The 16463-nt window shown below is 41.6% G+C and overlaps 1 protein-coding gene across 2 annotated transcripts in view; it reads right to left on the bottom strand.

Annotated features, from left to right (window-relative positions):
- Window positions 1-1206: 1206 nt before the first annotated feature.
- The window catches only part of vipas39 (VPS33B interacting protein, apical-basolateral polarity regulator, spe-39 homolog), a 22240-nt gene continuing 6983 nt past the window's right edge, over window positions 1207-16463 (bottom strand). Inside the window, exons 8-19 of one of the 2 annotated variants that reach the window (XM_028605031.1) lie at window positions 15170-15262; window positions 13813-13846; window positions 12530-12632; window positions 11691-11718; window positions 10895-10968; window positions 9984-10059; window positions 5715-6308; window positions 4844-4885; window positions 3877-4053; window positions 1944-2033; window positions 1757-1861; window positions 1207-1439 (exon numbers count right to left, since the gene is read on the bottom strand). In XM_028605031.1, the coding sequence (XP_028460832.1) occupies window positions 1419-1439; window positions 1757-1861; window positions 1944-2033; window positions 3877-4053; window positions 4844-4885; window positions 5715-6308; window positions 9984-10059; window positions 10895-10968; window positions 11691-11718; window positions 12530-12632; window positions 13813-13846; window positions 15170-15262 (1437 nt within the window). In that variant the 3' untranslated portion in view covers window positions 1207-1418. The remainder of the gene's footprint in view (window positions 1440-1756; window positions 1862-1943; window positions 2034-3876; window positions 4054-4843; window positions 4886-5714; window positions 6309-9983; window positions 10060-10894; window positions 10969-11690; window positions 11719-12529; window positions 12633-13812; window positions 13847-15169; window positions 15263-16463) is intronic. The other variant, XM_028605032.1, reaches the window with a different exon arrangement.

Raw genomic sequence — 16463 nt, 5'->3', positions numbered from 1 at the left:
TTTTCGACATACTATACTATGACTTTTTATACCTTTTTCGACATACTATACTAAGACTTTTATACCTTTTTTTTCATACATACTATACTATGACCTTTTATACCTTTTTTTTTTTCGACATACTATACTATGACTTTTTTTTTTATACCTTTTTTACCTTTTTACCTTCGACATACTATACTATGACTTTTTATACCTTTATTCGACATACTATACTATACTATGACTTTTTATACCTTTTTATTTTTTCGACATACTATACTATGACTTTTTATACCTTTATTCGACATACTATACTATGACTTTTTATACCTTTTTTCGACATACTATACTATGACTTTTTATACCTTTATTCGACATACTATACTATGACTTGTTATACCTTTATTCGACATAATATACTATGACTTTTTATACCTTTATTCGACATAATATACTATGACTTTTTATACCTTTTTTCAACATACTATACTATGACTTTTTATACCTTTATTCGACATACTATACTATGACTTTTTATACCTTTTTTCGACATATTATACTATGACTTTTTATACCTTTATTTGACATATTATACTATGCCTTTTTATACCTTTTTTCGACATATACTATAACCTTTTATACTCTTTTTTTAACATATTATACTATGACCTTTTATACTCTTTTTTTAACATATTATACTATGACCTTTTATACTCTTTTTTAACATATTATACTATGACTTTTTATACCTTTATTCAACATACTATAATATGACTTTTGACACTTTTCTTCACAAATATAAGAAATAAAATAGTTTATTTTTTAACAGGAAGTAATTGTTGGGCAGTGTTGATGCTCACATCCTTATGGTTATAGTTATTATATATATATATATATATATATATATATATATATAAAAAGATATATATATATATATATATATATAATTATAATATTATATATGCCTATATAATATTACAATTATATAATTATAACTATATAATTATATATATAATTATAATATTATATAGGTATATAATATTTCAATTATATATATATAATATTATCATATAGTTATATAATATATAGTTATATAATATAATTATATTGGAACTTGCTGCCTCTGACAGACTCTGATTGGCTGGCTCTGATTGGCCTGACTTGGTCAGGTTTAGGGGAAGAACAGCTGATGTGAACAGCTGTTGTTCTAGAGGAAAAAACGTATTCAGCTTTTTAAATAAAGTTTTTATTTGCTACATTCGTATTTACAAAATCAGGAGGAATGTTGAAGCCACTCGGCAGAAATATAAGCCCCGCCCACTGCTGTTGTCTGCGACCAATGAGAAGTTCCTGTTGTCACGGTGACAGCTCTCCTCTTGACACAGGAAACAGCCTCTTTATTTTCAAAGTAAAAATCTTTAGTGGGAACGGGAGCGTCAGTTCTTCCACCGGATTTGCTGAAACAGAAGAAGAGACGCGAGTCAGCAGGTCACATGATGAAGACCAATCTTCCTCCTCTTCATCTACCTGTAGGTACATCATGTATTATATAATCTATAATAATATATTATATATATTACAATATATATATATATTATTATATATATATATATTAAAATATATATAATATAATACTATATTATATATAAAATATATTATAACATATATATATACATATATATATATAATATATTATATAATAATATATTATAGAGAGAGACAGATAGAGAGACAGACAGGCAGACAGAGAGACAGACAGTATCTTCTTCCTCACTGAGTTGTTGAGCAGTTCGTTAATCTTCCTCTCCTCTGCCGATCCTCTAACCATCTTTGCCCGGTATCCTAGCAACTGCTGCCGGTCCTTCAGGTCCCGGTAAGTCTGATTGGCCCAGAGACGTCACATGGTTACAATAATGTTTAATATGTAAACAACCATCAGCCAATCAGAGAGCTGTACTCACGTTAATGACGATGTCGTGACATTTATGTTTCTGAGCCAAAGTGATCCTCAGCTCAGCATCATCAACCAGCGCCACATAGTCCTGAAGCACCTGGTAACACACACACACACACACACCTGGTTACACACACACACCTGGTTACACACACACACACCTGGTTACACAACACACACCTGGTTACACACACACACACACACACACACACACACACACACACACACACACACACACCTGGTAACACAACACACACCTGGTTACACACACACACACACACACACACACACACACACACACACACCTGGTAACACAACACACACCTGGTTACACACACACACACACACACACACACACACACACACACACACACCTGGTTACACAACACACACCTGGTTACACAACACACACCTGGTTACCCACACACACACACCCACACACACACACACACACACACCTGGTTACACAACACACCTGGTTACACACACACACCTGGTTACACACACACACACACACACACACACACACACACACCACACAACACACACACACACACACACACACACACACACACACACACACACACACACACACCTGGTTACACACACACACACACACACACACACACACACACCTGGTTACACAACACACACCTGGTTACACACACACACACACACACCTGGTAACACAACACAAACCTGGTTACACAACACACACCTGGTTACACACACACACCTGGTTACACAACACACACCTGGTTACACAACACACACCTGGTAACACAACACACACCTGGTTACACAACACACACTTGGTAACACAACACACACCTGGTAACACAACACACACCTGGTTACACAACACACACACCTGGTTACACACACACACCTGGTTACACAAAACACACACCTGGTTACACAAAACACACACCTGGTTACACAACACACACACCTGGTTACACAACACACACCTGGTTACACACACACACACACACACACACACACACACACACCTGGTTACACAACACACACCTGGTTACACACAGACACACACACCTGGTTACACAACACACACCTGGATACACACACACACACACCTGGTTACACAACACACACCTGGTTACACACACACACACACACACACACACACACACACACACACACACCTGGTTACACACACACACACCTGGTAACACAACACACACCTGGTAACACAACACACACCTGGTTACACACACACACACACACACCTGGTTACACAACACACACCTGGTTACACAACACACACCTGGTAACACACACACACACACACACACACACACACACACACACACACACACACACACACACCTGGTTACACAACACACACCTGGTTACACACACACACACACACCTGGTTACACAACACACACCTGGTTACACACACACACAAACCTGGTTACACACACACACACACACCTGGTAACACAACACACACCTGGTTACACACACACACACACACACACACACCTGGTTACACAACACACACCTGGTAACACACACACACACACACACACACACACACCTGGTTACACAACACACACCTGGTTACACAACACACACACACCTGGTTACACAACACACACCTGGTTACACACACACACACACACACACACACCTGGTAACACAACACACACCTGGTTACACACACACACACACACACACACACACACACACACACCTGGTTACACAACACACACCTGGTTACACAACATACACCTGGTTACACACACACACACACACCTGGTTACACAACACACACCTGGTTACACAACACACACCTGGTTACACACACACACACACACACACACACACACACACACACCTGGTTACACACACACACACACACATACACCTGGTTACACAACACACACATGTAACTGTGGCCCCGCCCCCTTTACCTGCGTAGGGGCGGAGTTCTTGTGCAGCACGTCGACGACTCTCTGGAAGCTGAGTGGAGATTTCTTCCTGGTGAAGCCGAGCCAGTTCCTGCTGGTGAACAGAGAGTCCACATCGGACCAGGCCTTCAGCTTGGCCCGCGCCGCCAGCGCTGTCACAAAGAACTGCTTCTCTGAAAGCTAGAGGTCAAAGGTGAGCCAGTCAGAGACCTAGAGGTCAAAGGTGAGCCAGTCAGAGACCTACAGGTCAAAGGTGAGCCAGTCAGAGACCTAGAGGTCAAAGGTGAGCCAGTCAGAGACCTAGAGGTCAGAGGTGAGCCAGTCAGAGACCTAGAGGTCAAAGGTGAGCCAGTCAGAGACCTAGAGGTCAAAGGTGAGCCAGTCAGAGACCTAGAGGTCAGAGGTGAGCCAGTCAGAGACCTAGAGGTCAAAGGTGAGCCAGTCAGAGAGCTAGAGGTCAAAGGTGAGCCAGTCAGAGACCTAGAGGTCAAAGGTGAGCCAGTCAGAGACATAGAGGTCAAAGGTGAGCCAGTCAGAGACCTAGAGGTCAAAGGTGAGCCAGTCAGAGACATAGAGGTCAAAGGTGAGCCAGTCAGAGACATAGAGGTCAAAGGTGAGCCAGTCAGAGAGCTAGAGGTCAAAGGTGAGCCAGTCAGAGACCTAGAGGTCAAAGGTGAGCCAGTCAGAGACCTAGGTGAGCCAGTCAGAGACCTAGGTGAGCCAGTCAGAGACCTAGAGGTCAAATGTGAGCCAGTCAGAGACCTAGAGGTCAAAGGTGAGCCAGTCAGAGGTCAAAGGTGAGCCAGTCAGAGGTCAAAGGTGAGCCAGTCAGAGAACTAGAGGTCAAAGGTGAGCCAGTCAGAGAACTAGAGGTCAAAGGTGAGCAAGTCAGAGGTCAAAGGTGAGCCAGTCAGAGGTCAAAGGTGAGCCAGTCAGAGAACTAGAGGTAACCAAGGGGACGGTTTCCCACCTTGAAGGTCTGACGGATGTTGAGCGGACTGCTGTAGGTTCCCTGTGAACACAAAGAGAACTGGTTTCAATAAACTCGTGAGAACCACAATGAACCAACTCATACGATCATTACCAAACAACAGGACAAATGGGGGCAGTTATTACCAGGGTTGGGTACCGAAACCGACGCAACCGGTAGGAACTGGACCGGATTAGTTCCTCATGCATAATTCAACGTATAATCAGCCAAAATCAGCATTTTGTCAAATATGGCGCACTCTCACCGCATAAATTGCCGATTTCCGGGCTTGCATGATTTCTCCGCTTTTTCGTTGCAAAAAAGTCTAATAATATATCTTAGCAGAAGGTTGAAAAATGTTGAACATGGGAACGTTAGGAAGTGAAGTTCCCGCAATTTCATCGCGTAAATATTCAGCATATTCCATCGCATTTTTTAAGAAAACGTGCCGCATAATCAAGAAAAAAAAATACTTTTGATTATGATTGTCAGGTCCATCTGAGGACTATGGTTAACTGCTCCTCAGATCTCTGCAGGGTAAATCCAGACAGCTAGCTAGACTATCTGTCCAATCAGAGTTTTCTGTTCCACGACTAAAACTACTTCTGAAGGTCCACATGTTCCACCAAAACCAGTTCCTTCCTGAGACTATTTAGCAGAGGCACCGTGGCTCCCGCCCCCACGATGATTCTGATTGGTTTAAAGAAATGCCAATAAAACAGAGCACGTTGTTCTCCCATCCAGGAATGCTGTGTGGACTAGCCAGACCCTCCTCCACAGAGCTGTGGAGGAGGGTCTGGGGGACTGAGACTGGACGTACCTCTGACTCAGCGTAATGGTAGAAGTAGCAGTAGTAGGGACTTAGACGTACCTCTGACTCAGCGTAATGGTAGAAGCAGCAGTAGTAGGGACTTAGACGTACCTCTGACTCAGCGTAATGGTAGAAGCAGCAGTAGTAGGGACTGAGACGTACCTCTGACTCAGCGTAATGGTAGAAGCAGCAGTAGTAGGGACTGAGACGTACCTCTGACTCAGCGTAATGGTAGAAGTAGCAGTAGTAGGGACTGAGACGTACCTCTGACTCAGCGTAATGGTAGAAGCAGCAGTAGTAGGGACTGAGACGTACCTCTGACTCAGCGTAATGGTAGAAGCAGCAGTAGTAGGGACTGAGACGTACCTCTGACTCAGCGTAATGGTAGAAGCAGCAGTAGTAGGGACTGAGACGTACCTCTGACTCAGCGTAATGGTAGAAGCAGCAGTAGTAGGGACTGAGACGTACCTCTGACTCAGCGTAATGGTAGAAGCAGCAGTAGTAGGGACTGAGACGTACCTCTGACTCAGCGTAATGGTAGAAGCAGCAGTAGTACAGAGTAGTGATCAGAGGCATGTTGAGGATCGAAGCTTTTCTGGGAAACTTCTGGAAGATTTCCAGCTTCCCTCCGCGCTCAGCCTGCCCGTCTGTTGCCTGGCAACAACACAGAGGGAAAACTGCAGTTAAGGGCCACGTCCACACCAAGAACCAGACATAAACCATGACAACCCAAGTTTGATATTAGTAATCAGGGGTGCAGTACTACGCGCACCCCTGTGCTTCCGTTGGAGCAGTCACCCACTCATAGTCTAATAAGCACGGTGTCTGTTCCCCGACTCAGATCGGTTAAATCAAAGGTAAACAAAAGATGCGCTATACTTAACAACCTAATTGGAATTAAAACGACTGCAACGATAGAACAAAATAGCAAAATTAGATGTGGACTATTAAATATTAGATCTCTGTCTTCTAAAGCAGTATTGGTAAATGATTTGATATCAGATAATAACATTGATTTATTTTGTCTTACTGAAACCTGGCTGGGCCATGAAGAATATGTCAGTCTAAATGAAGCCACTCCTCCCAGTCATATTAATACTCAAATTCCTAGAGGCTCAGGCCGAGGAGGGGGAGTTGCAGCCATCTTCGACTCTATGTCATGCCTTAACATAACAGAGGACCTCTATGTTAACCTCAGTCCCTCTCAAATTGATACATTTGTAGACGGTGCTACGACTTGCCTACGGACGACCTTAGACTCTGTTGCTCCCCTGAAAAAGAAGATGATGAAGCAAAGGAAACTAGCACCTTGGTATAACTCCCAAACTCGCAAATTAAAACAAATCTCGCGAAACATCGAAAGTAAGTGGCGCTCCACCAAAGTGGAAGAATCCCGTTTGGACTGGCAAGAAAGTCTGAAAACCTATAGGAAGGCCCTAAGAAAGGCCAGATCAGACTATTACTCATCACTAATAGAAGAAAACAAGAACAACCCAAGGTTTCTTTTCAGCACTGTAGCCAGGCTGACAGATAGCCACAGCTCTACTGAGCCATCTATTCCTCTAGCTCTGAGTAGTGATGACTTCATGAGCTTCTTTAATGATAAAATTATAACAATTAGAGATAAAATTCATCATCTTTTGCCCTCAACTTCTAACGGTTCATCTTTAAACGCAGAGTCGCTAGAAATAACGACTAGTCTCGACATATACTTAGACTGCTTTTATCCTATAGACCTTCAACAATTAATGTTAAAGATATCCTCAGCTAAGCCGTCTACCTGTCTCTTAGACCCCATCCCAACGAGGCTACTCAAAGAAGCATTACCCGTGGTAAACACTTCATTACTAGATATTATCAATATGTCCTTATTAACAGGTTATGTACCGCAGTCATTTAAAGTAGCTGTGATAAAACCTCTTCTGAAAAAACCCACCCTAGATCCTGAGGTCTTAGCAAACTATAGACCTATATCTAACCTTCCCTTTCTATCCAAGATCCTTGAGAAGGTGGTTGCTAATCAGTTATGTGATTTTCTCCATAGCAACAGCTTATTTGATGATTTTCAATCAGGATTTAGAAAGAATCATAGCACAGAGACGGCACTGGTGAAAATTACTAACGACCTTCTAACTGCTGCAGACAAAGGATTTGTCTCCATACTTGTTCTACTAGATCTTAGTGCTGCATTTGACACTATTGACCATACTATCCTGTTACAGAGACTGGAACACTTAGTTGGCATTAAAGGAGTCGCACTAAGCTGGTTTAAGTCCTATTTCTCTGAACGCCACTGTCGCACTGCTTGCTCTTTTGGGAATTACTGTAATTGTTGGAATTGTTGGGGCTTTGTAAATTATAGAGTGTGGTCTAGACCTACTCTATCTGTAAAGTGTCTCGAGATAACCTATGTTATGATTTGATACTATAAATAAAATTGAATTGAACCAAAACTAAAATCTATCTATCAATCTATCAATCTATCTATCTATCTAAACTGTTGTAACTCCGGTGGATGGCAGAGTCCACACCTCAACTATATCTGAAGATCTGATAAACGATAGAAACACTGACAGCCAATCAGAATCCATCTGAGTTTACAGCACGACATGGTGGAGAGAGACACTGTTTCTTGGACAAGGCAGCGATGTCGTTGCTCTGGGAATATGTGAGATATTACTACAGACCTTCCTGTAATGGTATCATATGTCAAATACAATTATTTTATTTAAATCATTACACTTAAAACATTTGCAATGAATAAATGAGCCATTAAAACTCAAACTGAACTTGACTTTTTATACATAACTTGTAAATGTGTTTTCGAATTCTCAATTTTTGGATGAATTTGGGAACTAAAGCAACATGTTTTGTTCCCAACTGCACAGCGTTTTTAATTTTCTAAAGCTCCAATTTGACTTTGGCTTTTTCTCCATAACAACACTGAAGGAGGCTCATGGCTACTGTAACATCTAGGGCCATCTGCCATACCGTGATTTCTCAGAAGGGATGCTGGAATAATTGAAATTGGTGGACTCACCACTCGTGTGTGAGCAGCACTGAGGATATGATTAAAATAAAAATTAAATAAAAAATAGACTAGAACGGCAGTTTTAAGTTGGGAAAAATACTTTCGGCCTACTTCAAAACTCTATTGCTTGTTTACTGGATGCAGGGGTATCTAGCCCTTCCCCTTAGCCCTACCCCTTGATCAAAATGAGTATTGGGACAGCCCTTATTCTCACGGGAACGCACAAAACTAAGAGGTAAGGGGTAGGACAGGGAAATGAGACGCAGCCTTAGTTTCTTGTCTGCGTGTAGTTTTATCTTTGCATAGTAGACTGATCTGTGCAGCACCGTGTCTGTCTGATGTCTTATCATCAGCTGCAGAGCAAGACGTCGCTGTCTGCAGAACCTTATCGCTCAGCAGTGTGGATGCTCACATACTTATGGTCATGGTCATGGTCATGGTTATGGTTATAGTTAAGGTTATGGTCATGGTTATGGTTATAGTTAAGGTTATGGTCATGGTCATGGTTATAGTTAAGGTTATGGTCATGGTCATGGTTATGGTTATAGTTAAGGTCATGGTCATGGTTATGGTTATAGTTAAGGTTATGGTCATGGTCATGGTCATGGTTATGGTTATAGTTAAGGTCATGGTCATGGTTATGGTTATAGTTAAGGTTATGGTCATGGTCATGGTTATGGTTATAGTTAAGGTCATGGTCATGGTTATGGTTATAGTTAAGGTCATGGTTATGGTTATAGTTAAGGTCATGGTCATGGTTATGGTTATGGTTATAGTTAAGGTTATGGTCATGGTTATGGTTATAGTTAAGGTTATGGTCATGGTTATGGTCATGGTTATATTTAATTCAATTTCAATTCAATTTTATTCATAGTATCAAATCATAATAGAGTTATCTCGAGACACTTTACAGATAGAGTAGGTCTAGACCACACTCTACAATTTACAAAGCCCCAACAATTACAATTACAGTAATTCCCTGAAGAGCAAGCATTAGCAGTGGCTATTGCGACAGTGGCGAGGAAAAACTCCCTTTTAGGAAGAAACCTCGGCAGACCCAGACTCCGGGCCGGTTGGGGGTGTGATGAACAGTATTATAGTTATGGTTATGGTTATGGTTATGGTCATGGTTATGGTCATGGTTATGGCCATGGTTATGGTCATGGTTATGGTCATGGTCATGGTTATGGTTATGGTCATGGTCATGGTTATGGTTATGGTCATGGTTATGGTTCTTGGTGTGGACGGCACTGTAGACTGGGACAGCAGGGACATGAGCCGGTCTAAAGGGGTCTGACCTCGATGATGATCTGCCTCTCCAGCAGCGTGTAGTGATCCTGGACGTGAGAAGAATCTTCTGGAGAAAACGGCAGACTGCAAACACACAGACAGATGTTTAAATAATCACTTATATATTATATTATTTTATATTTTATATAAATATATATATATATATATATATATATATATATATATATATATATATACATATATATTAAAATAACAGATAGATAAGGACATGTACATCTCAGCACAATCTTCTAAAATTATTCTAAGTGATTCAAATGAGAAATTCCCATGTTTCATACACATACACAGACATACACACAGCTATATCTGTACTAATGTTACAGCTGTAGTGTGCTGGGTTTGTATGTGTGTATGTGTGTGTGTGTGTGTGTGTGTGTGTGTCTCTGTCTGTGTGTGTCTCTGTCTCTGTGTGTGTGTGTGTCTCTGTATGTGTCTGTGTGTTTTGTGTGTGTGTGTGTCTGTGTGTGTGTCTCTGTGTGTGTCTGTGTGTGTATGTGTGTGTGTGTGTGTGTGTGTGTCTCTGTCTGTGTGTGTGTCTCTGTCTGTGTGTGTGTGTGTGTCTCTGTATGTGTCTGTGTGTTTCTGTGTGTGTGTGTGTCTGTGTGTGTGTCTCTGTGTGTGTCTGTGTGTGTGTGTGTGTGTGTGTGTGTACTGGCATTAGCATTGCTGTCAGAAAAGATATATTTAAACTTTGCATGTTTCCTTAATATCAGATGATGCATTGGGGTCATTTTGGGATTTATTACAGTAAATATATATATATATATATATATATATATATATATATATATATATATATATATATATATATATATATATTACATATTGGACCTTTAAGTACAGTCCTGGAGTAAAAGTACTTAGTTACTTCCTCATTAGTTAGTGGAGCTAACCTCACCTGAGGCAGCTCTTCAGGAAGTCCCGCTTCTTGTTTTCGTCTGTGATCGCCAGGTGTTCTTTATACTGCAGAAGCTGTTGCCACGGAAACAGACAGGAAATGATGTGCGTCACTAATACTTTAGATAGCCTTGCTGTTTAGAATATGTTTAAACTCTACGGTTATCTCCCCCCACATCGGCAAACGTCAGTCACACATAGGGTTGCAAAGGGGCGGAAATGAGAAGTTAAGCTGAGGAAATTAATGGGAATTAATGGAAGTTATGGGAATTATTGGGAATTAAAGGAAATTATGGGAATTACTGGAAATTATGGGAATTAATGGAAATTATGGAAATTATTGGGAATTATGGGAATTATTGGAAATTATAGGAATTATTTGGAATAATGGGAAATAATGGAAATTATGGGAATTAATGGGAATTATGTGAATAAATGGAAATTATGGGAATTAATGGAAATTATAGGAATTAATGGAAATTATGGGAATAAATGGAAATGGAAATTATGGGAATTAATGGGAATTATGGGAATCATGGGAATTGATGGAAATTACGGGAATTAATGGAAATTATGGGAATTAATGGAAATTATAGGAATCATGGGAATTAATGGAAATTATGGGAATTAATGGGAATTTAGGAGAATTAACTGGAAATGTTGGGCAATTCATACAAACTCTATCTTATACAAACATAAACATGTAGTTTTGTAATGAGCAGACAGATATATACAGTGAATATAAATGTTGAGTTATTCGCTCCTGGTGTCGGAGGTTAGGAGAGGGTTGTACTTACCGCCACGTCCTCAGTCCTGCCCAGAGCTCTGAGGAGACAGACAGAAAACAGCTCAGAGAGAGAGACAGGTACTGAGAGACAGAAAACAGCTCAGAGAGAGAGACAGGTACAATATACATGTATACACACAGAGAGAGAGAGACAGGTACAGTATACATACACATAGTATATATATACAGAGAGAGAGAGAGAGACAGGGAAGTATACATACACATAGTATATATACACAGAGAGAGAGAGACAGGTACAGTATACATACACATAGTATATATACACAGAGAGAGAGACAGGGAAGTATACATACACATAGTATATATACACAGAGAGAGAGAGACAGGTACAGTATACATACACATAGTATATATACACACAGAGAGAGAGACAGGGAAGTATACATACACATAGTATATATACACAGAGAGAGAGAGACAGGTACAGTATACATACACATAATATATATATATATATACAGAGAGAGAAAGGGAGACACACAGAGAGAGACAGGTAACCCAGACACAGAGAGACAGGTAGACCAGGTGTAAACAGAGACAGGTAGACCAGGTGAAGACAGAGAGACAGGTAGACCAGGACCAGGTGTAGACAGAGAGACAGGTAGACCAAGACCAGGTGTAGACAGAGAGACAGGTAGACCAGGACCAGGTGTAGACAGAGAGACAGGTAGACCAGGACCAGGTGTAGACAGAGAGACAGGTAGACCAGGACCAGGTGTAGACAGAGAGACAGGTAGACCAGGACCAGGTGTAGACAGAGAGACAGGTAGACCAGGACCAGGTGTAGACAGAGAGACAGGTAGACCAGGACCAGGTGTAGACCGGTACCTGAGCAGCTCCAGCAGCAGCCTGTGGTCTTTGCTTTCTGTCAGGTAGTGGATGAAATGTCTCAGAGCCGTCTGTCTGTCGGTCAGCTCCCGAAACAAAACCTCTGGACACACAGGGAGGGAGAGTTAGCTTAGCACGAGAAGCTAGGGGAAGGTACAGCGGCCATGAAAGAAGAGTTAGCTTAGCACGAGAAGCTAGGGAATGTACAGCGGCCATGTAAGAAGAGTTAGCTTAGCACGAGAAGCTAGGGGAAGGTACAGCGGCCATGTAAGAAGAGTTAGCTTAGCACGAGAAGCTAGGGGAAGGTACAGCGGCCATGTAAGAAGAGTTAGCTTAGCACGAGAAGCTACGGAAGGTACAGCGGCCATGTAAGAAGAGTTAGCTTAGCACGAGAAGCTAGGGAAGGTACAGCGCCATGAAAGAAGAGTTAGCTTAGCATAGCGGTAGGGGGGAAGCGCAGGGGGGCATTAAAAGCAGCGGTGGGGGCATTAAAAGCAGCAGTGGGGGCATTAAAAGCAGCGGTAGGGGCATTAAAAGCAGCAGTGGGGGGCATTAAAGCAGCAGTGGGGGCATTAAAAGCAGCAGTAGGGGCATTAAAAAAGCAGCAGTGGGGGCATTAAAAGCAGCAGTAGGGGGCATTAAAAGCAGCAGTAGGGGGCATTAAAAGCAGCGGTAGGGGGCATTAAAAGCAGCAGTAGGGGGCATTAAAAGCAGCGGTAGGGGGCATTAAAAGCAGCAGTAGGGGGCATTAAAAGCAGCGGGTAGGGGCATTAAAAGCAGCAGTAGGGGGGCATTAAAAGCAGCGGTGGGGGGCATTAAAAGCAGGGGCATTAAAAGCAGCGGTAGGGGGCATTAAAAGCAGCAGTAGGGGGCATTAAAAGCAGCGGTAGGGGGCATTAAAAGCAGCGGTAGGGGGCATTAAAAGCAGCGGTAGGGGGCATTAAAAGCAGTGGTAGGGGGCATTAAAAGCAGCGGTAGGGGCATTAAAAAGTGGTGGGGGCATTAAAGCAGCGGTAGGGGGCATTAAAAGCAGCAGTAGGGGGCATTAAAAGCAGCGGTGGGGGGCATTAAAAAGCAGCGGTGGGGGCATTAAAAGCAGTGGTAGGGGGCATTAAAAGCAGAGGTAGGGGGCATTAAAAGCAGCGGTAGGGGGCATTAAAAGCAGAGGTAGGGGGCATTAAAAGCAGTGGTAGGGGGCATTAAAAGCAGTGGTAGGGGGCATTAAAAGCAGAGGTAGGGGGCATTAAAAGCAGCAGTAGGGGGCATTAAAAGCGAGCTCTCACCTTTACTCAGAGTCCTCTTCAGATAAATTAAAACCTGAAAAGTAAAAAGAGATCAGTTGTTGTTGTTGATGAAGTTTCTGTGTTGATAAAGTTGTCGTGGATCAGATTATAAATAAAGTTACAGCGGTGATGTCGTGGATCAGGTTATAAATAAAGTTACAGCGGTGATGTCGTGGATCAGATTATAAATAAAGTTACAGCGGTGATGTCGTGGATCAGATTATAAATAAAGTTACAGCGGTGATGTCGTGGATCAAATTATAAATAAAGTTACAGCGGTGATGTCGTGGATCAGGTTATAAATAAAGTTACAGCAGTGATGTCGTCGATCAGATTATAAATAAAGTTACAGCGGTGATGTCGTGGATCAGATTCAAAATAAAGTTACAGCGGTGATGTCGTGGATCAAATTATAAATAAAGTTACAGCGGTGATGTCGTGGATGAAATTATAAATAAAGTTACAACATCATTACAACGGTGATGTCGTGGATCAGATTCTAAATAAAGTTACAGCGGTGATGTCGTGGATCAAATTATGAATAAAGTTACAGCAGTGATGTCGTGGATCAGATTATATATAAAGTTACAGCGGTGATGTCGTGGATCAAATTATAAATAAAGTTACAACGGTGATGTTGTGGATCAGATTCTAAATAAAGTTACAGCGGTGATGTCGTGGATCAGATTATAAATAAAGTTACAGCGGTGATGTCGTGGATCAGATTCTAAATAAAGTTACAGCGGTGATGTCGTGGATCAAATTATAAATAATGTTACAGCGGTGATGTCGTGGATCAAATTATAAATAAAGTTACAGCGGTGATGTCGTGGATCAAATTATAAATAAAGTTACAGCGGTGATGTCGTGGATCAAATTATTAATAAAGTTACAGCGGTGATGTCGTGGATCAAATTATAAATAAAGTTACAGCGGTGATGTCGTGAATCATATTCTAAATAAAGTTACAGCGGTGATGTTGTGGATCAGATTATAAATAAAGTTACAGCGGTGATGTCGTGGATCAGATTATAAATAAAGTTACAGCGGTGATGTCGTGGATCAGATTCTAAATAAAGTTACAGCGGTGATGTCGTGGATCAAATTATAAATAATGTTACAGCGGTGATGTCGTGGATCAAATTATAAATAAAGTTACAGCGGTGATGTCGTGGATCAAATTATAAATAAAGTTACAGCGGTGATGTCGTGGATCAGATTATAAATAAAGTTACAGCGGTGATGTCGTGGATCAGGTTATTAATAAAGTTATAGCGGTGATGTCGTGGATCAGGTTATAAATAAAGTTACCGCGGTGATGTCGTGGATCAGGTTATAAATAAAGTTTCAGCGTTACCGCGGTGATGACGTTCCCATCGTGAGCGCTGACGGAGTAATCCAGCAGCAGCAGCTTCTCCTGAAGAGATCGGAACTTCTCCAGAGAAACCACCTGGAATACACAATATATATATACTACTTCTTTATATTTACTTACACACACATTACATCATATATATATATATATATATATATATATATATATATATATATATATATATATATACTTTATATACTAATACACACACATTACATCATATATATATACATATACTTTATATACTAATGCACACACATTACATCATATATATATATATATATATATATATATATATATATATATATATATATATATATATATATATATAATCATCATTATCCTACAGCGTGTCCTAAAGCGTGTCCTACAGCGTGTCCTACAGTGTATCCTACAGTTTATCCTACAGTGTGTCCTACAGCGTGTCCTACAGCGTATCCTACAGTGTGTCCTACAGTGTGTCCTACAGTGTGTCCTACAGTGTGTCCTACAGTGTGTCCTACAGCGTGTCCTACAGCGTGTCCTACAGTGTATCCTACAGTTTATCCTACAGTGTGTCCTACAGTGTGTCCTACAGCGTGTCCTACAGTGTGTCCTACAGCGTGTCCTACAGTGTGTCCTACAGTGTGTCCTACAGTGTATCCTACAGCGTGTCCTACAGCGTGTCCTACAGTGTATCCTACAGTTTATCCTACAGTGTGTCCTACAGCGTGTCCTACAGCGTATCCTACAGTGTGTCCTACAGTGTGTCCTACAGCGTGTCCTACAGTGTGTCCTACAGCGTGTCCTACAGCGTATCCTACAGCGTGTCCTACAGTGTGTCCTACAGCGTGTCCTACAGCGTATCCTACAGCGTGTCCTACAGCGTGTCCTACAGTGTGTCCTACAGCGTATCCTACAGTGTGTCCTACAGCGTGTCCTACAGTGTGTCCTACAGTGTGTCCTACAGTGTGTCCTACAGCGTGTCCTACAGTGTGTCCTACAGCGTGTCCTACAGCGTATCCTACAGTGTGTCCTACAGTGTGTCCTACAGCGTGTCCTACAGCGTATCCTACAGTGTGTCCTACAGTGTGTCCTACAGCGTGTCCTACAGTGTGTCCTACAGCGTGTCCTACAGCGTATCCTACAGTGTGTCCTACAGTGTGTCCTACAGCGTATCCTACAGTGTGTCCTACAGTGTGTCCTACAGCGTGTCCTACAGCGTATCCTACAGTGTGTCCTACAGTGTGTCCTACAGCGTGTCCTACAGCGTATCCTACAGTGTGTCCTACAGTGT

Source organism: Perca flavescens, chromosome 18 (genome assembly GCF_004354835.1).
Source record: "Perca flavescens isolate YP-PL-M2 chromosome 18, PFLA_1.0, whole genome shotgun sequence".
Classification (NCBI taxonomy): Eukaryota; Metazoa; Chordata; class Actinopteri; order Perciformes; family Percidae; genus Perca; species Perca flavescens.
Note: the sequence above shows the minus strand (reverse complement) of the source record. Positions and strands in the feature narration are given on the sequence as shown.